The sequence below is a fragment of the Orbicella franksi genome, chromosome 11 (genome assembly GCF_964199315.1).
Source record: "Orbicella franksi chromosome 11, jaOrbFran1.1, whole genome shotgun sequence".
Taxonomy (NCBI): Eukaryota; Metazoa; Cnidaria; class Anthozoa; order Scleractinia; family Merulinidae; genus Orbicella; species Orbicella franksi.
Window position 1 is genome coordinate 15016901 of NC_138155.1, and position 21611 is coordinate 15038511.

At 39.4% G+C, this 21611-nt stretch overlaps 1 protein-coding gene across 2 annotated transcripts in view; it reads left to right on the forward strand.

Moving 5' to 3' along the window:
- LOC145460648 (cilia- and flagella-associated protein 337-like) overlaps window positions 1–21611 on the forward strand; it is a 45022-nt gene that overhangs the window by 16855 nt on the left and 6556 nt on the right. Inside the window, exons 9-28 of one of the 2 annotated variants that reach the window (XM_081445525.1) lie at window positions 1693–1826; window positions 3823–3921; window positions 5320–5422; window positions 5707–5771; window positions 6177–6241; window positions 6817–6900; window positions 8020–8098; window positions 8829–8890; window positions 9799–9894; window positions 10584–10652; window positions 11860–11955; window positions 12033–12148; window positions 12523–12595; window positions 14184–14357; window positions 15650–15766; window positions 16530–16634; window positions 17945–18005; window positions 19595–19726; window positions 20664–20815; window positions 21379–21450. In XM_081445525.1, the coding sequence (XP_081301651.1) occupies window positions 1693–1826; window positions 3823–3921; window positions 5320–5422; window positions 5707–5771; window positions 6177–6241; window positions 6817–6900; window positions 8020–8098; window positions 8829–8890; window positions 9799–9894; window positions 10584–10652; window positions 11860–11955; window positions 12033–12148; window positions 12523–12595; window positions 14184–14357; window positions 15650–15766; window positions 16530–16634; window positions 17945–18005; window positions 19595–19726; window positions 20664–20815; window positions 21379–21450 (1954 nt within the window). The remainder of the gene's footprint in view (window positions 1–1692; window positions 1827–3822; window positions 3922–5319; window positions 5423–5706; window positions 5772–6176; window positions 6242–6816; window positions 6901–8019; window positions 8099–8828; window positions 8891–9798; window positions 9895–10583; window positions 10653–11859; window positions 11956–12032; window positions 12149–12522; window positions 12596–14183; window positions 14358–15649; window positions 15767–16529; window positions 16635–17944; window positions 18006–19594; window positions 19727–20663; window positions 20816–21378; window positions 21451–21611) is intronic. The other variant, XM_081445526.1, reaches the window with a different exon arrangement.

A 21611-nucleotide genomic window follows, 5' to 3' on the forward strand; every position in this document is an offset into this window, starting at 1 on the left:
TGCCGATTGTTGATCGCTTATGTTCCTCCACACGTTGATATAGGTGTCGACTCGTGAAGCCGACGTAGTCTGCATCACACAGACCACACTTGTAATGTTAAACAACGTTTTGTTGATTCACAATTGGAGGTTAATGTTCCTTTGGTTTGAAAATGACCGTCGAACGGTCGAAAGGTCGTTGTTTTTTAACATTAACTTTTATAGTGAAATCCGTTTCAAAAAACATGTTTATTCTTCGTGATCCGTGACTTAAAGGTTTTGCGTGACCCGTGAAGAACTTGAATTATTAAGTGATGTTCGTGATTTCATCACTCTATTCTACGTGATTAATACTAAGACCGATACTTAAGACCCATGTTTCTTCGGGCAGTTGCTACTCGAAGTAGACGACTGGTTAGAGTCGTCCATCCAGAGTGAACCTTTCCTTGGCCTTTCACGATTTTGCTTTCTTCAAACTCTCTTTCTAGCGTAAGAGCAGGTTATTAAAAAGAGTACCTTACTTGCTTTTTTTTTTTCGCCCCCCCCCCCCCCCCCCCTAGGACGACCCTCTTTTGTGTCTGCGGCAGGACTCTGTACTTCTGTCCATGATTTCCAGCCTCCCCCATTCCTTTCTTTCTGTACTGTACGCCTCCAGGTGGTCTTTGGTCGTCCTCGATTTCCTCAGGTACCCTCAGGTACCCTCCCTACTAGTCATTTCTCTTTCAGCCTGTAAAATTTTCTCACTCCTTTACAGTGCGCGTACGTTCCAGTTTCCAGTATTCACGATGTTTTTTAGGTGCACTAGTGGCCTATTTGGCTCAAGGGTGTCCTCTCAGCGTTGCCCCTCATGCGTCATGATCTCTCCGTTGAAGAGACTGTGCTCAAGACTCGAATTAGTTCTTTTTGTGGTTTCTGTAATAATGTTTTTTTTTTAAAGGAGAGCCCCCAGCCCAACTTCCAATCTGGAGGGCGCAAAACGAACTTTTTGTTAAATAATAAAATTGAGTTTAATTATTAAACAGTATTGCAAAATTGACAACAATACTGTATAAATTGAAATGCAGCAGGACTCTTTAAAGTATAGGGCAATAATTAATTATGTTTAAGGAGTATTGCAATTTACAACAATACTGTATAAATTAAAATTAAAATTAAAATTTAAACTTTAACAAACCAAAGGTCGTTGAAATGCAGCCAGACTCTTCAAAGTATACCGCAATAACATAAACTAAAATTGCAAAAGATAATTGCGACGGAGGAAGATTTACAACAGATTTCGAAGTAGGAGACTGCATGACAGACTTGAGAATTTAGCCAGTTGTCTCAAGATGCGCCGTGTGTGACTCACAGTAGCTCCTTTAATTACTATCAGTTATGGCTGACAAAGAAACTTATCACACTTGGTATAAATCTACTAGCGTTATACCCCGAATGCCGTTCTCTTGGTGGCTACGCTACTCTCTGTCTATTCTGTAGTAGATAGTGAGTAGCATAGCAGTGTGCAGTTTTAAACAAAATGACGGCCGCGTTTTCGAAGTATCTATGACGAGGATTTAGATAATTGTGTTTAAGTTCTGAATGACTAGTAGATTTATGCTAAAACAATTAGATTAGTCGCTCTCAATTTCTATGCGTGATAGTTGCGCGGCACTTAACTGTCGATAGAAATCTCGAGCTAATAATCTAACTGCTAAATATGTCTTTTTTCGTTAGGAGCAACCCCAATAAATTGAATGAAGCAATTCTTGTGTTTGGAGATTGTCATGGTCAGGTGAACGCTCTGCTGTTTTCAGCAGCAACAATGGCCTTGTTTGACCGACCATCCCAGCCTGCTGGCAGCAAACAAGGTGAAAATATATTCACTCTTATATGATTGTAAGCATTTTTACCTTTCTTCAGAGAAACAAGGAAAAGCAAAATTAGTCAGACATGATGTACCTACAGGTAGTGATTGTTTTGTTTCTGATCACTACAAGTGCCGGCCATTGAAAATTAAGAGCCACTGTCTCTAAATATGGAGAATCCGACGATAGGTAGGAAAATTCGAATTTTCTCTTATTGCATCCAAAAGTCCCTTTTGGTGAACTATTTCAGAAATACACTTCAAAAGTTCCAGCGAGTTCACATTTTTGTGAAATTTAGAAAAGTTCGAAATACCGCTCAATCAATCAAGATGGCCGATGGAATTTATGCAAAATTGCGCATTTGCAACAGGCAACTACAGAAAGAAGGAAACTTGCCTTGAATTCAAATTCACACAGTTTGTAATTTACGCTTTGATCATTTCTCTGAGCTAAAAATCATCTTGAAGTAAATACGTTTTGTCGACTTCTTGGCCGTTTGGAAAATACAACTATCGCAATTTAAACACGGAGCGATCCGATATAACGAGGCTGAGGTGTTCAGCCTGCCAATCACAAATCCCGACGGACGACCAATGCTCCCATTTGATTGGCTTATTCACTCAGGTCTAATTTTAGCGCGTTGCCACAAAATTCTGGAGAGCGACGGGTGTAATCAGTTTCTGTTTTATTTTACAAGTAAGCAATGCCTTTTGAACTAAATGAACGATAGCTTCAGGAGAAGAGTTTACAAAGAAAATTGACTTTTTTAATTTCAGCTTCATAATTTTGTTCTTCCACTTGCGAAAGCCTATCGTGTGAATTCAAGCTGTTCACTCAAATTTAGAAAAAGGCCTTGTCTAGTGCTTTTGATGCTAGAGTGTCTTTGCTCCGAGGATTAACGCGGTTGAGAAATAAAGCTTGGAAACTAAAACTCGTAAAAACTTCAGATATAAGCAGACTGCGAAGGTAATATATTATATCTACGGTAATATGGTTATTCAGTCTTCAGCCAGTTACTAGTCTAAAAGAGATCCCCTAAGATGAACATTGGCTGCTGTTGTACTCTTGCTGCTAAAATTCAGTCGGCCTTTCACGAAAGCAATTTTTGTTTTTATTGCATTCAGCCATGAGCGTTCCTTCTCCTTTCTAACGTTAATATGCAGGCGAAATCTCACTTTGCCGTTTTTCAAGTTTTCTTGTTTCTTCGTAGTACTAATGAAAATAACACCGTGGTCATCACGTGTCGTGTCAGTCTTTAACAGAGTTGACCATGATTACCTTTTTTAACTATTGTCATCCAAGAATCTCAGTCTCCAGTTGTCCAAAAAATATGACCACTGAACAGAATGAGAAAAGGATTTTCTTAATTTCTTTCATTTGATTTTGCTTGACGTCACAAGTCAGTAACATGAACTTAGCACAGTGATACCTCGTTAATCTGCCAAGCGCTTTGGAAATATGACTGTACTATATTGGGTTACGTTCAAATGACCAAACTAGCAGTGAGCCCTTATGTTTTAAAATTAGCATTAGAAAGTCTTATCTTTTTCACTTATTTAAGTTAAGCTGCTTATAACTGATATAAGGTTGTCCTAACTGATAAACCATTAGCGATTGAGACGACACTAACGGGGTGGTCATAACATGCTGAGTTAAGGCAGTATTTTACATCTTTGATATAGCTAGCTCCTAACTCTGTGAGAGGGCAAGATGAACAAAATCCTGCACTGTGATTGACTACCCGTGCGGGCAAGATGGCGCCATCTTGCCCGCTCGGAACTACCCGCTATCTCCCGCTAGAGAAATTTTCCCGAAAGCCATATAATAAATCTTTTATTGACCAAACTTGTTCGGTCAAAATGACTGGATATTGGCCACGTTTATAGCTTCGACTTCGTCCCGGTCCATAAACACGCAAAAAAAGAACTTGACCTCACGCTTGGTCGGTAACCCATATATAATACATCTAACTTCTGTTGTCATTTCTTTACTTGAGCAGATGTATGTTTAAACGTTAATATCCATGATGTTAACAAGGGTAACTACAAGAATGCAAGATTTGTGAAGCACCAAGGACACACTGAATGGGCCAGACAAGGTGAGTGAAAATTGTGATGAACTAAACTGTTGTATAGTACAATGTGTTAAGAATAGAGTCTATAAGAGTAACGAGAAAAGAAAACCTGTTCACCATCTCTTAAGTTCCTCTTATGTGAACACCAAATGGTTGGAGAAGGGTTGTGGAGACAGAATGTCAGGTTCTAAACCTTAAAGGAGCTCAGTCAGGGTTTGTGCATATTGAAAAGTTTAGCCTCAATTTTTCAACTTCGTCGTTTGCAATCCGTGTTAATCTTCTCCATCTTTAGCCATCCTTGTTCCTTTATGGTTTATCATTATGTCTTTGGTGTTTTTCTATCTTATTAAACTGTTATTTTCAGGTTTCCTACCATTTAAAGGTAATTTTGTATGTGGCCAAAATAACTCAAAATACCGTGACTGAGCTCCTTTAACTGGGAGCAAGCCTCGCGGCTTGCAAAGGACTGACAGGAGTGTAGGAAGCTGGTCGATTCCCTATGCGCGACTTGGCGTCCAAAAGACCGATAACAATGAAACCCTGTTTAACAAAACTGTAACACAGTTAGAAATATTCCTGGAATGTGTGTTTTTACCAATTTGAGAAACTCTTATGGAACGAAATGAAACAATGAAACATAGTTCAAATTTTGCATATCCGTTTCAGTGGAATTGTTTACAGTTTTTTAGTTTCAAACATAACGACTTTAATGCAGGCACAATGTGTTCCATGGGAATAACGCATTAAGAAAATAAGTTTTTGTAGTGTTTAGTTTTGATCCGCAGAATATGCCACGCAATTTGTTGAGTTCATTCTTGGCTAGAACTTTTGAGGTCACTTGATCTTGCTTCTTGTAGTTTCATCTTTGCGAACCACTGATTTTAGAAATCGTTGCAAAAGAGCGATTTTCAATTGAGTGTGGTAAAGCCAAAACCGAGGTAATCACTCTAGCCAATCACAAAGGACACGGACAACACAATGAACCAATCAAAACTCGAAGCAATAGACCCTTTGCACGATCCGGTCATATGGTACGGAATTAATTACGCTGGGACGCAAGTTACACAGTGGGACCTCCAAAACAAAGGAACTTGTACCAGTCCAGCCCGACTTTCCTTTGTTTTGGAAGTCCCACTGCGTAACTTGCGTCCCAGCGTAATTAATTCCATACCACGTGACCGGATCCTGCAAAGGGCCTGTGACATGTGCCTGACGCGAAGCGCGGGAAAACGAGTACGAGCGGGTCACGATTGGTTTTGGTTTTACTTCTGATTGGCTGAGAAAGTGGCGCAGGTTTTTTAAGCCAATCGTGTAGCGAAGTGATGCAAAACCAATTACCAAGTGAAACCAAGTGAAAACCGCGTCATTATGTCTGTATGTGCATTGTAATTAGTGAGCTGTTATATTGTCCTGTCTTTACAGTCATGTACTCAGCCCATTTAGACTGTTTCATCTCATGCGCCACCAACTACAAGAACTCCTTGGTGCTAGGCTGGATAGAGAAATCCAAAATGAACATGAGAACGTAAGAACCTTTGTATTTTATTTCATAAACAAGAACGGAGCAAATTAAAAAAGATTGCTTAGAACTCGAACACATTACATGATTTACTCGTGCTGTGTGATGTCTGTCTGTCTGTCATGAATGTGAACAGCTATTTTTCTTTCCTTGCCGCTTCCTAATAGTTTATCTATTTCTCAGAGGTAACTGAATTAAAGGTGAACAACAAAAAAAATAAAGGTTACTGTGTGGGGGGTGATCTCCTTTTTTTGGCTATGGTCATTTTTCTTATTTTCGTATCTGTACAGAACACAGTTTAAGATTCCTCAAGGTGTGAATGCATTTGACTACAGCGAGAGAATCAATTTGATTGGTAAGTTTGATCTTAAATATTTACATGCAATAGATTAGCATATCTGCCAAATAATGTGTTTCTCATTTATTTCTTACATAAACATTTTGATGCTGTTGCTACGAGATGATGCGAGAAGAGACAATCAATGGATTTTGTTTACACTGTCCTCTCCTCACCCCACAACAAAATACAATCAAACAAGATCTTTCTTTTGTTCCAATACACTTGCATGGCTGCTGGCCACGTTATTTAAAACGCTCTATATGTACGTTACACTAGTTGTTCAATTATAGCTTTTTTGTTCAAAAAAAAAAGCTTTAATTCAGCTATTAAAATAGCTACAGAGGTGAAATCAAATGAAAGTGAAATTTGATCAATCTACACCACAATATATGAAACAGACAATGTTTTTTTCCTTGTCAGCCACTGCAGGTGTTAATCATCATGTGTGTTTGTGGAATCCTTATGTCATCTCCAAACCAGTCGGGGTAAGGTCTCTGTGGTCTGCTTTTTTGTGAAATTTTTTATCATCAGGGTTGTTATGTTCTTTGTGGAAAAAAAGGCGGTGGACTTTACATAACCAAATACAGGCAAAAGTTCATCTTTACAACTGAGAACTTTTCTTAAAGACATTTCGTGGCCAGAGTTTGTTTCTTTTTTTTTTTAATATTTTTGTTGTTTTAGTAAATAAATGTTTTAGTCGACCTTTATTTCTACAAATTGGACAATATGCATGTATCATTCGGCTTTTCAGCCTGTTGTGGAAACGATGTTGAATAGGAATAGAAAGAAGCCCTTTCTTCTCTTCATAAACACCTTACAAGTTATCCAAGCACTGTTTAAAACGTTTTGAAACCTGATAGTGATAATGAGATAACAGTACTGAAAAGTAGTCTTTAGCACATCCTACGTAATATCTCTTTCCCTAGCATTCATCTAACTGCCCTTTGATGATGGACCTGTGAATTTTCATCGTAACCAGCTTCAAATAAGCACAATAATGAAGTTTCGATCTACAGAAGATGTTCATGTTATATTGCTGTGTTTTTAATGTTTTTTCTAGGTTCTCAGAGGCCATATGCAGAGCGTCATCTCAGTGCGATTCATTGAGTCTAGAGGCCAACTTATAAGCTTGTCAAAAGACAAAGTAAGCTGCTACTTTATAGCTATTGGCCACTTTACAAACGAGAAATCTGGGGCGAGTCTCTTCTCGCAGTGCCTTGTGGGATCGTTACTGGGGACAGTTTAACAAATTGACGTCAGTTTTTCATGCGTCTGTCCTGTTATTGATCATGAATTTCGTCATAACATTGTCAAAGTAGCTGTGGATCGCCGAGTGGATCCGCAGACTACAATATTGTCAAATTGTCCACTCTCGCTAGTTGACACATCGCATAAATTGTAAATTTCTGTGTCTGTCCGCTTATTGACAATAAAAATTAGCCAATGAGCGCGCGAGAATTTCTGCAGTTATCGTAAAAATGACATCTCGCCTTTTGTCGCCAGTAAAGATCCCACAAGGCACTGTGAGATGATCATGAGACTCGCCTCAGCTGTCTTCTCCTTTCTAAGGTGGCAAATATGTATCAATGAAATTAGAAAAAATTCAAAGAGCTCTTGGATGCTGGTCTGTGTAACGCCATTGATGAGGGAGCGTAAATCAACACGTTCTTTACCTTGCCATACTCCTGTTCTGTAATAGATTACAGATAGCATCAAAATGTTGTAAGAACAAAAAAGTGGCACACAGTGTGAAATTCGCTTTTTTTTTCTCTTTGAAGCCGACTTGTTCTTCCTGAAGTTTATCTCAAATGTCCCAACTGACTTTCACAGTGAGGACCCTCGAACCGTGAACATTTAACATTTTTGGTGTCTTTCTTCTGTGACTATCAAGAATAAGGGCTCTTCATATTAACAATAGCATTTAACATTTTTACCCTGTAAAAAAGCTAATCTTGTACATGATCTGAACAGCCTTCATTCTTTAGTCACCAAAATAACTGTTCAAAAAAAATATCAAGTATTCATAGTTGGAGTGTCCTTATTGTAACAACTTGGCGGTTTACTGGGAAAGTCGCAACAATTTCTCAAGTTTTCAAAACATTGTCTTCTTTTGCGTTACCAGCTATGTTACTTTTATGGTCTCCATAGCTCTCCACCAATGAGTGCGCGAGGATTCTCATCGTTATTGTAGAAACAACTAAGTGAAAGTCGACTTGTTTCAATGTGGCTTGTGCATTTAGAAGTATGTTTGTGTATAAATCAGGTTCTCCGGATCTGGGACACACACCTTCAAGTTTGTCTTCAGCGTCTGTCTGGGATGTTTCCAAAGGGTCCAGCTGAGGGTAAGACATAACACAAGGTACATGTGATCAAACATTACTGTCCTCCAGGTTACCAGGTTACGACGTTACTGAATATCAATAAGTTACCATACACCCGGGCAGTACGCTCCTTACAAAATACTTAACATGCGCTTCTCACAATGTTACTCAATACACAGGCACTTTCTGACACTCAGTTAGGCGCCTAGTAATAATCAGTAAGGGAGAATGCATGGATCTTCAAAGATTTACACTGGTTGTGCAACGCTTTCGAGTGGAATACCATGAAATATCCCACGAGTCACTTGTATTTTCTCGGTGTACGTAAGAACCTTCAGGGGAGTGTGTATACAAGTGGCGAGTGAGATACGGTATATCACAAGAGAGCGTAGCATAACTATTTTATTTCATGCCATAGAAAATACAGTGACCAAAACAATCATTGCGACATACGCCCGGCGCATGATGGGAAGGTTGGATGTAATACCGTCGAGTATACAACGGATTTCCAGTATTCTGATTGGCTGCATGGCATGGTGAAAAACTCGTTAATTAACACACAGCGTTTCTGTTGTCAGAAAGTCTGTTTACCACATTTTCCTCAAAACCGTGCAACTTGGACAGACATAAATCCTAGCGAAATATTTCAACTGGTTACTGGTGTCCGAGATAAGCGGTACACAAGTGATGACCTACAATAAATTTGTATTAACTTTTGTTAATTTTGATATTTTATTTTGTGTCTTACTAGTATCGATCACCATGTATTACGATGAAGAGCACAGTAAACTGTTCACAGCCTTTAATCAGCAGGTAATGAGATGTTACGTTTTACTTTCTGGCGCCACACTATTCTGTTCACCTTTCACTCGCGCAGTTTATGTGAATTGTACGTTGTAAGCAGTATTTGTTTTTTAGCCACTCAGCTGTGCTCTTTTGGAAATCCGCGAATCTGATTGGTTCTGTCATCGTTTTCTATTCGTTGATAAACAACGATCGCGCGTGCTGTTCATGAAACTGAAGATTAGACCTAATTTTAAGCTTAAAAATACACAAAATTGTAGGTTTTGGGCTGTAATCCTTTAGAGTGTCTACTAAAACGCCGAGCAGACTATCGCTCATAGAAAACGAGGGCGAGTAGTCTAATTGCTAAGTAGCCTCGACATCAATTTTTCATTTATATTACTGTATCTAGTGAGTCAAAAGTAATTATAGTCAACATTTTTACCTATATTAGGTAAGACTCCGTCAACACTAATGCTTTTTCTTTTGAAAACGCACACTTTTTGATGCGTTTTCCGACGCTACCGTCCACGTCCACACACACAAATTACGCTCATCGTTTTCAACGAAAACGCGTACACTTGAAAACGCCGTCCAGAATAGAGACATGTGAAAATGCATTTGAAATCGTATCAGTGTGGACAACAGAGCCCTTCAAAAACGTTAACCTCATTCACATCACAGGTGACTCAGCAAAAGATGCTTATGGTGTTTTATTGTGTATCTACGTTTCTGAGCGCTTTGGTGTCAACAAGGAAAACGTCGCGAAAGACGGTTATGTAGACGTGAATCTTTCGATGCATTTCGTTTCGTAAACGCATCGTTTCGAAAATGAATTATCGTGGACGGGGCCTAAATGTCCTACTTGGGGTAAATTTTACGAATGACTTCATCGTAAATCATTTATTGAATAATTGTGATATTCCATTCGCTGTCAGCTGACCCTAATGGTAATGAAGCCAGAGGTGAAAGACAGAATTATGAGCCATGAACATCCAGTCACAGCTGCCATTTATAACAGCAAGTTCAATCAGGTCAGTAAACAGACAAACGCTAACAAAGTATTTTAGAGCAAACTTTCTTGGTTCAGCCTTCAGCTGTTGTTGAGACATTTCAGAATGACCCCTTCATCGATCTTTGTTTTGCTACAACTGCTGAGGCACAAGGGTTAAGAGGAGATTGTAGCAAAGGTCAAACTGAAGAAACAGCCAAATTTGACAACTGTAGTCCTGGTTGATAGAGGGAAATGGTTGCCAAGCCCAAGGAAGTTCTTTGTTGTGTGTTTTTGTTCGATTTTTGGCCTTTCGTGCACAAGCCTCAATACGTGTTTACTTCTGTCAGAGCAACTAACTAAACGTTTTGATTAGTAAACCCAAGTATAGTGTGTGAGAGCAAAATAAAAGATTGTACACGATCGTGAACCTCCCAAAATAAATCTTGACAATTTTTTTCTTTTTCTTTTTCTTTTTCTTTCTTTGCTCCTTTAAAGGTTGCCAGGCTTCATAACCATTCGCCTGCATTATCTATACTCCACTTTCTTTCTTTTTTTTTTTTTACATTGAAATATTAAAAGAATCACATTACGAGATCATTTCTGACAGCTTCGGGAACTCGTATTTTTTTTCTTTGCGGCCTCATACTCGTGACTAAGTAAATAGATAAATATAACTCATCTGACCAAAGTCTGCATTTGTCATCCTTACACTGTTACGTTACGTTGTAGGTTGTAAGCGCTTGTACTGGATCTGTCATAACTATGTGGATGATAGAGACTGGGCAGAAGGTGAAACAGGTAAGACTAGCAGAAACCTAGTAGCTGCTTTCTTCAATGCCATGTTGAACCGAAAGTTGCAACTTCAGCATTTTTAAGAAGTCTGTTTCAGTCACTTGCAGCTATGTCATGTATCCATATTTTTCTGTCATGTATTTTCAGAAATTTATTTTTCTGTAATGTACTTTTGTTCTACCGCATTTAGCTTAACATGGTGGTAGCCAGCTCGAAAGCCAATGGCCACTCTGAGTACCACGCACATATCTTTTTAGTCTTCTCCTTAACCATATGCTACAAATATTCCTCGTTTTATTGATACTAACTAATATAAAATCTGTAAATACTGCGCAATAAAGAAGTCGAGTTGAGTTGAGTCCAGAAAACCATAACCATTTAGGATCGGAATTTACTGAGTTAGGTACTGACAAACACTAGGGAACATGCTGCGGGGACATGACGCGGGGACATGCTGCGGGGATATGACGCTGGGACATGACACGTGGACATGCTGCGGGGACATGCTGCAGGGGACATGCTGGGGGGACACGCTGTGGGGACATGCTGCAGGGACATGCTGGGGGGACATGACGCGGAGACAAGCTGCGGGGACATGCTGGGCGGACATGACGCGGGGATATGATACGGGCGCATGCTGCGGGGACATGCTGGGCGGACATGACGCGGGGATATGACACGGAGACAAGCTGCTGGGACATGCTGGGAGGACATGACGAGGGGACATGTCCACTAGTGACGACCTTTACAGTTGACGCGAAAACGTTCACATCAGTGTGACTGGCTCATATCAGACTGAAGAACGTCCAGTAGTTTTAAGAGGATTTGCAAAATACGGCACGTGCCGCCCTGATATAACAGTAAAGCATTACAATACCACAAGATTGGCTTAAAAAAACCTCACGCCACTTTTTCCTCCAATCAGAAGTAAAACCAAAAACAATCGTTTTACTTGCACACGTTTTCCCGCGCTTTAGTCAAGTACATGCATTTACTTCAAGTTTTGATTAGTTCACTAAATTGTCTGTGTCATTTGTGATTGGCTCGAGTGATTACTTTAGTCTTGGTTTTACGACACTCAGTTGAAGACTGTCTATGATGTAGTGTGTTATAATTAACAACAGTTGTAAATTGCAGCTGTACAAGCCGTGAAGATTTGATTAAAAACTGATCCTCCTTCATGTGTTATTGCTTTGTTTTATTTTTCGTACAGTTTGCTAATGCTCACGGGAACTCAGAAATAACTACCTTAGCCCAGGATGCCACAGAAACGAGGCTCTTTACAGCCAGTGCTGATGGGACAGTCAAGGTAGAGTTATTCCATTTTAGCTGTTTTTGTCGCTTTCCTTTTTCGCTGAATTTTTTTTGTTGCATTATTTGTTCCAGATCTGGGATTTTAATGGTCACTGTCACCATATCTTGATGGCTGGTAATGGCGACCCAGCAGAGATCAGCCAAGTGCTGTGTTTAAAAAGGATCATTATCGTTGTAGGATGGGACAGGTAAGAGATGATGATGATGATGACGACGACGACGATAGTGCCCTAGGGCTACACTCATGGTCGAAATATCAAGATAAATGTCTCCCCTCCTTCGAACACTGACAAGTTCTCCCCGATTTCTCGAACTACCCGAGTTTCTATCAGAGATTTAAAAACTGAATCCGGATTCCACTATATACGCCGAAAGAGCTAGCCGCATTCCACGGTACCTCTCCTGTAAAGCAAAACGGACTCTACCAAAAATAGAATTAATTTACTTTGCCAGTGAGTTTCCCAGCATCTCTCACTTCTCTCTAAGCAGTTTCGCTGGTTCCGTTAAAAGCTGCTGCAGTTCCAGCAGCAAGTCAAATTGAACTTGAATTATTTCCTTGCAGGACCATCTCTGTGTTCCGAGACAGTCAGCTGAACTCATTTTACGTCTACCCATCAGAGTGGAAAGGGAGACTGGTAAAAAGTTCGATGATTTGTTTTAAAATGACCAGAGTATATTTTGCATCAGGGCCATGTAAGGGTTTTTAAAACACTCTTATATTAAGAGAGCAGTCTAGTGCACAATAGAATTGACAAATAACAGAACTACATAATCAATTTTGAAATAAAGAATGGATTCAAGAAATTAGTGAGGTCCCAATGAGCCATTCCCCTGAGACTTGCTCGTAGGGAATCATAGTAGTTGTATTTATCGTGCACACGATTTCTTCGAGACATTGCATATAACCACCATAATTCACTGCGCACGCGTCTCATAGACGGAATGGGGTATTGGAAGTTCTATGAATTTTTGTAATCCAGTTATTTCTAACTTGGACAGCACGTAGTTTTATTGCATTTAGGAAATAGCAAACATGATTATTGTTTCTATCGAGTTTTATAAATCTGCTAGCGTTCTATCACGAATGCCTTTCGCTGATTGGTTACGCTACTCACCATCTATTCTGTTGTAGATAGTTAGTAGCGTAGCAGTGAGCGCTGGTTAACGAACTGGTGGCTGCTTCTTTAAGTTTTCGAAGTGTCTGTGAAGAGGATTTAGATAAAGTTTTGAACAACTAGTAGATTTATACTAAACCTTGCATAACCTTCTACAATGGGCTAGTGCTGCCACGCCTAGACTATGCTGACACAGTGTGGGGAGATGAACCCGGTCTAAGATCAGAAATGGAAAAATTGCAAAGTTTTCAGAACAAATTTGCGAAGAAAATTAAATTAGGGAAGATGTCTTCTTCAGAAGCTCTGAAGTGTCTGAATTGGCTACCTCTGGCTGGAAGACGTTTTTCTCACCGATGTACCGCCGTAGAAAATGCAATCAAAGGAGACATTCCGCAGCATTTTGAAAGTTTTAAGTCGACACTAAGAAGTTCACATGGCTACAACACTAGACATGGCTACTTACCTAGATTGCCTAAACCTAAAACGGAATGCGAAAAGAGAGTGTCCTACTTTCGTTTTACAAATGACTGGATGTCTCTCCCAGTATTTTTAAGAAAGCCAATGCCATGCACAATTTTTAAGAAAAACCTTATAAGGTTCTTAATGGATAAACATTTTTAGAAAAAATGACAGTAGGTAGTTTTGGTAGTTTTAGTAGTTTTAATTATTGTATATTTTTTAATTTTAGATCTGTGATACTTGTATTTCTTATTTTAGATTTTAACACTTTTTATTTTATAGAGGACCTCCCTGAAAACCACGTATTTACGTGACGGGCGCTTCTTCTTTAAAGATTGTTTTTATTATTATTATTATTATTATTATTATTATTATTATTATTATTATTATTATTATTAGTAGTAGTAGTAGTAGTAGTATTATTATTATTATCATCATCATCAAACAATTAGATTATTCGCTCTCGATTTCTATGCGTGATAGAAATCTTGAACTCTTAATCTAATTGTTTAATAAAAACGCGATTTTAAACCAATCAGCGCGCATAATGTCTTTGGGCTATATTCTAAATATGAATAAGAAACTTGCATGGACGCGGTGCAAGCTAACACGCAACCTTTCATTTGCACCGTTTGGCTGTATTCATCAGGAGCACCAGGATGATGTATTATCTGAAGCTTTCTGTCCTCCAACAACACTGGCCACGGCAAGCTATGACGGTGAAATAGTGCTCTGGAATTTGAACTCAGAACAAGCTTTCAGGCATCTTTCGTCACATGCTAAAAGGAAACCCACGCGTTCTTCTAGAAGATCGAAAAAGACGGTATGTAACGATTTATACATTTGGATGTTGGTTTTTTTAAAACAAAAACAGATAAGCCCATACAGCTACTATAATTCCTATTTTTTAACAGTATAATGAATTGTAACGAAAGTTAGCTGGTACAGTTCAGACTATGCGAAGTTTTGATAAACGTTATTTTTTTTTACTTTCTTTCACTTGATATGGCCCATCAAAATTTAGAGCCCTGCTCAATTGTTTGAAACATTGTGATCCGACATCATCTGAAGTTCTTGGTGAGTGTTGGAACCGCTTAACCATCCTCTCCTAAAATGCTGGGCAAAAAATTGGTTCAAGATATTCCAAACATGCACAATGTATTGGAACGTATTGCGTTCGTTGTCTCTAGAAGGGCTATCAACTTGAGAAGATGTTGACAAAACGTTTGAATCGTTGAAGCAAGATTTAGGAATTTGCTCATGGCAAACATAGCCTGACTTGTTTAGGCCCTGTCATTTGGTCCAAACTCGACATATCTATTCGATCGTCTGAATCATTGGGCACTTTTAAAAAGCGCATCAAACTGGTTAATTTCACAAGCCTGCTGGACAGTACTTGTAAAGACTGTTTTTTTTTTTATGTAACAACTAACAATAGACTTTATTGCATGACTCATTGTTTGTTTTATATGTTTTTCAATACTTACACATGTACATAGTGGGAGGCGCGGTGGCCTCATGGTTAGTTCGCTCGTCTCCGGATCGAGCGGTCCGGGTTCGAGCCCTGGCCGGGGACATTGTGTTGTGTTTTTGGGAAGGACACTTTACTCTCACAGTGCCTCTCTCCACCCAGGTGTATAAATGGGTACCGGCGAACTTAATGCTGGGAGGTAACCCTGCGATGGACTAGCATCCCATCTAGGGAGGAGTAGAAATACTCCCAGTTGCTTCATGCTACAGAAACCGGGATAAGCTCTGGCCTGATGGGCCACTTGGCTCGCATGCAGACTTCACCTTTTTTTACCTTTTACACATGTACATATATTTTATATTTTATTAGTTATAGATAAATAATTGTAGTTAGGTGTCCCCAATTAGTGTACATTGTATGCTAGCGACTTCGACACACGAATAAAGTTCTTATCTTATCTTGCCTTGTCTTATCGTCAGGATGACGTCGAAAACCGTGATAAGGTCTATTGTGGTTTGCTATCCATCTCAGTTGTCCTTAGTTGTCCTCAGTTGTAACTTTTGTTCTCGTTTGACCTATTACAGTGATTTTGTTTTTATTTCCTTGTTTTGCCAAATTGTTTACTGACTGCATTTGTCTCATAGCAGGAGATCACAAGTACTCGTTCAGTGGAAACAGAATCGTTTTTGAAGCCACCACAAGCAACGGATCGCTTAAGCTCTGCAACATCTATCACGTCTGAACAGTCACGCAATGAACAGGTAGAGAAAGTGAAACTTAGGCGTTCGTAATATTCAGGATATCGAATGATAAGATTCTATGATATGCAACATCTATGGAAACTAATTAACAATTATTAGACGAGGTTGAGCAAAATAGCGTGATTTGCCGTTGGTGACCAGATAAATTATTTGCCAAAGCCGAAGGCTGACGCAAAAATTGATGACTGAGCTCAATAATTGCAGGATGACCGAGAATTGACAACCGAGTTCAATAATTATTTATCATCCGATCGCCAAGTTTATTTTCATATTTAAATAACTCTTTGACGCCCGGTGAAGCAATCTTCCATTTTTCACTCAAGAGCTTGCTTTCATTTACGCATGAGCAGAATATTATTGCTGCAAAACACATTTAGTCGTTCCTGCGCTTGAGTAGACCATTATCTGTATCCATTTTTCTGCAGGTCACGTGGTGGGCTGTCAGCCAATGAAAAGGAAAAAAAAAATACATCGTATAATTAACAATTATTCCACGTACGCGCGTTGGATATGAACTGGCTATAATCAGTCATCTCCAACAAGCGCAAGTGGAATAATTTTTTTGTTAAAGACGCCCCCAAAATATAGAAAGCTAAACTAGGACAAAAATAAAAACGCCCCAAAAAATCACGCGTACGCTTTCCATATTTGTAGAGCATGGCATAATGGCTCATAACCCGTGATGGCTAAGCCAACTCTAGAATTGCATTATCCAATGATTCAGTTTTTAATAATGACAATTATTTTTCGTTCTCTTTAACAGGATGATTTTGGTTATGCTGTGACTAAACTGATGTTTCTGAATGAAAGACCGATGTCGGCTTCCAGTGTAGGAGCCAATCTGGTGTCGTGTAACGCTAGTGGATGGGTAAGAATGTGTAGAGTCATTTGAGGGGAAAACGGGTTCCCATATAATAGTGACAGGGCTGTTCAATATTGATGTAACATGTAGTCTCTAATGAGGATCAGAACCTCATCTTATGAGTGCGGCTCCAAGCAGTGAACCTTCCCAGCGTCATACAGGAGACAGTGTGGCCGATTGGATAGGGTGCTGATGTTATTATCCAGAGGTCCTGGTTTCAAGTTCTGTACCCTAACCTCCTCTGTTATACCTTGCTATGGCCAAGATGTTAAGTTGCCTCTCTGTTGCGTTTTTTAACTATGTTGTGTTTGTGATTTAGATTTTTCTCGACACAACGTGAGTAAGTAAATCATTTTTTTCATACAGTGGAACCTCCACTATCGGCCACTTCTCTGCAATGGCCACCTCCCTGAAACGGCCACGTCTCTTCAACAGCCACTTTTTCTCGGCGGACAGTCTATACATTCACCCTCATTTTAACCTCTCTACAACGGTCACCTATCCACAACGGCGACAGTCACTAGATAAAACACAGATAAAACACTGGGTCAAACGCGTCCGAACTGTAAATAACCTCTCGACAACTGCCAGTTAATCAATTAATGACGAACGGTGAATACAAAATCACCCTTTTTTTATTGGAAAAGGTCACCAAAGTTGATCCCTACTACGCGTCGTTGGTCTTTTTTTCTATTTAGTTTTTGTTTTTTTGATGCATTTTGATTGTGTTACGTATTTATAGGCTAAAATAAACATTTTTGAGAAATATAAATGTTGCACCTCATATCACAATCCTACCTCTCCATAAGGGTCACCTCTCTATAACGGCCACTTTCCTCTGTCCCTAAGGTGGCCGTTGTAGAGAGGTTCGACTGTATACCTTCTCCTTGTAGAAATGTACTCTTACAACAAACGCCCTAAAAAGTACTCGATAAATGTAGAACGTCAAGACCCTCTTTCACCATGGGGGATTTGGCAATTGAGTGGAAGTTGGTCCTGTAAAGGTTTAGTTGAATATTCCACTTTGAATGAAAAGTGCATCAGTGTGTTAATTCTGAACACAGGATTTACAAGGTTACTTGTCACAGCCCAGTGACTTTTGCTTCAAATTAGGGGAACATGGACCATCCCCATAATTTTCAGTACTTGGTGCGAGCGTTTGAGCGCCAGTGTCAACATACTAGTTCCCTTTCTGACCTCCATACATCTCTTATATTGCTTGGTGGCGACAGATGTGTAAGCTTCGGTAACACAGGGACATAAAGAACGAATAATGTAACATTTCCACAATCATTTTCTCTTCTTATTTTTCGCAGGTCCGATTTTGGAACACACAAAAATCAATGTGTGTGGGGCAGTTTTTAGCACATGAACACGGTGAGTACGGGGATCAGAGCCACCTCAAAATTTCGAAGAGTTTAGGTGTATCTATGGACCCCGTCGGCAGAATTTTGAACTTTGGAAAACATTGTATCTGATCATGTCAATTTTCAACTTCACAATGCAAAGTGTGGGTTACTGAGCCGTGTTTGAGTTATAAGCGCTTAAAGCTAAAATTAAGGGTGTTTTTAACTGGTTATGCTGTTGCTATGGAAACCTATTATGACTTGAAGATAAGATAACCACAACCTATTCCCCAATGATCGGACATTTGTGTGATAAAGCCAATGATTGGTAGTATCAATCCGTCAAAGAAAAAGTATCAGAAAACGCCGGACGCTATTGCGAGCTACTTTAACCCTTTGAATACCAAACTTTCGCCAAAACAATACCGTTTTTAACCGTTTAGCCAGGTTTTTTGGCTGCCATGACGCTAAATAAGCCTAAGGTTTGCTGAAAGCTTTTTTTTGCCAAAAGGAGAGATTTTTCGAGGATTAGGTACAAAATTGAGCAATATTTCAATTCCGGGCATGCGCATAAGCCAAAATTTGGACTTTTTTGCCATTAACCATTCTCAATTTTGTTTGTTGCCTCTTTCCTTTCTTTTTTTTCTCGGCCCTTTTACTCTGGCTACCTTTTGCGTTGCATGTTCTTTCTGGCTGCGGCGAAAAGTTGGATGTTAATTACGGGCGAGGCCAAGAAATGGACCTTGATCAATCCAATCTCGTTCCCAGAGTCTTCGTTCCGCTTGACCAGTGGTCGGAAAACGAGAGCTCTGGGAGCAACCATTTTGAAATAACCGAATAGACCAATTTCGATATATTAAAATTCAGCCTAACACAATAGACCTCAGAACGAGGCTGTGGGGAATAAACCCCACAAACTCTGTATTTATCCCCCAGAGCCTCGTGCTGAGGTCTATTGTTTTAGGCTGAATTTTAATATATCAAAATTGGTCTATTCTGCCCATCCGTTTCACTGCGCAGTCTGTATCTATGGCGCATGCCTAAGATGGTTGCTCCCAGAGCTCTCGTTTTCCGACCGTTGGTCAAGGGGAACGAAGACTCTGGGAACGAGATTGTGATCAATCATAGGCGTAGTGGACCATTTTACGACCGTTTTTGCACCAAAACTGATAACGTTTTTCGATTTGCGACGTCGGAATGTCGTCGATATCTAAACCTGACCATTGTACGGAAAGGCCTAGCCTAGTACTACTATCTGCTGATCAAGAATATCTGATGACATTTAAATAGATGACGTCACAAGTGGCACAAAGAGAACGACTATTAATTACGCGTATGCGTAGTTGGGGCTCAAAGTGTTAAATAGATGTTTTTGAATCAAATCAAATACAGTCTTTATTCACACTATGCTGATCACAGTGGAAGAAAAAAAATACAGAAAACAGTAGAAAAGAAAATAAGGATATTTAACCGAGAAATTTGTCAATTGTGAATACTTGCGGAGAAGCCAAAGTAGCAGACCTTTCAAGTTGGCTGCCAGCAGAGCTCTCATCAAAGACAAAGGGGAAGAAACGAAAAAGTGTGCAATAGGTAAATCTAAATTTCCCGTTATGTTTTTAGCCGGATTTCTAACAATGACTGTAGATGAAACAAACTCGTACCTTGTAACTGGCGATGCAGAAGGAGTCATCAAAGTTTGGGACATCTCTGAGTATTGTGCTGCCTGTACAGCTGATGATGACAGCCCGCCACGTAAGTCTATATTTGATATTTAAGGTTTAATTTTGTAACAATCATTTGCTCATTGGACAAAAGCTCATTTCTTTGTGTAATGCCCTTTGTATGCTGCCCTATAGGAATTTTTCTATCTGGCGCCACTCGCATTGTCTCAAACGGGCAATGGCTGCGGAGATTTTCGAACTCCCAAAAAGTGGATTTCTTAATATTTTGCTCATCTCGCTTATGAAACGAAGAAAACGTTGAAATTTTCTATTACGTTCAGCAATTCATAAGAGTCTAAACGCTTTGATTTTTATCATAATCTTTTAAATATTTGTTTGTAGAAGTATTCGTGTCGTTCTAAGTTATATTTTTAATGTAGGTGTAGGCCCCTAGATGAGCCCTTTGAGTTCTTGGGGCAAACATATATTTTAATAATACTTGTGAAAAAAATAGTTCGTGGCAAGTCTGTCTTGGCGTTTTGTCTCGACCAAGAAACTTTTCAGAGACCTTTCAGAATTTAACAGCAAACTCGTTGAGCATCCCAATCAAAGTCCCGCGTCAGACTTGCCACGAACTAATTTTTCACAAGTATTATTAAAATATATGTTTGCCCCAAGAACTCAAAGGGCTCATCTAGGGGCCTACACCTACATTAAAAATATAACTTACACTAGAACGACATAAATACGTCTACAAAGATTATGGTAAAAATCAAAGCGTTTAGACTCTTATGAATTGCTGAACGTAATAGAAAATTTCAACCAACGTTTTCTTCGTTTCATAAGCGAGATGAGCAAAATATTAAGAAATCCATTTTTGGGGAGTTCATAACTCTCAGCCATTGCCCGTTAGAGACAATGTTTGAATTAGAGAAAAAATCTTCAGTATAGCTATGGCATCGACGTTTAGTGAACGGTTGACATGTAACACTTAAAGTAAGCCCTTCATTTTACCTCCTTTGTTCCAGCCCTTTTCAAACAGTTCCAACCACATACCGACACCATCAACAGCATTCAGTTGTTTACTCGCTCAGAGAGGCTGCTGGTACTTACGGCATCCAGCGACTGCGCCGTTGCAGTGTGGGATATAGAAGGCCGCCATATTGGAATATTTGGACAGGTAAACTGGTCTTGTCTTTGTTGCTTTTAACCGCTGACAATGAGTAATCTTTTCTTTACATGGTATAAATGTCAACAAATCCAAGGTTTGTAGAAATATGAGAGCCATCAAGCACTCCTTGGCACATTTTTTGGCTAAGAATCTGAGTAACTTTGAAATGTTTCTCAATATGTACGTTTGCCTTACTTCCTAACCCATGTGGAAGTTTCGAAGAATGAGAACTAAATCTTGCCAAACAACAAAACGTGAGCAGCTAGCTGTAGCAAATATTAAGTAGTGGATGGCCAGACAAAATGTTCTCTGTTTCCTAAAAGAAATTCTTCCAAAGAACTACTTCTTCAGGTTGTTTAATATTTAAGCTATTTGAGCCGTTTTCACCCAGTCAGTACAAAATAGTTTAGTTGTTCCTTTCACTGTGTTAGTGTACATTTTGTGGCATAGAGCGTCTTGCTAGTCTGCAATCCATTGCTTTAAAAACGGCAATTCACAGCTTTAAACGCAGATTAGGTAGTTCTGGGAGTAAAGAGGTATAAATCTAAGCTCAGTGCGTTGTTCTGTCACAGGAGGAGCACTGGAAAATCGAGCCCATCTCCAAGGAAGAAAGGGAGGCTGAACAAGCTAAGGAGGCGGAGAAGGTCATTGACAAATAGCTTCTACAACTAGCCGTGCTAATATATAGATTTAGGCCAGCCTAAAAGCGTAGCTCCTGGGCCGGGTTGTTCAAAGCCCGATTAAGCTAACCCAGAAAAAGGTAGAATTTTGATTTGAGTTTTGTAACTTTGCGGTGAGGTTTTCT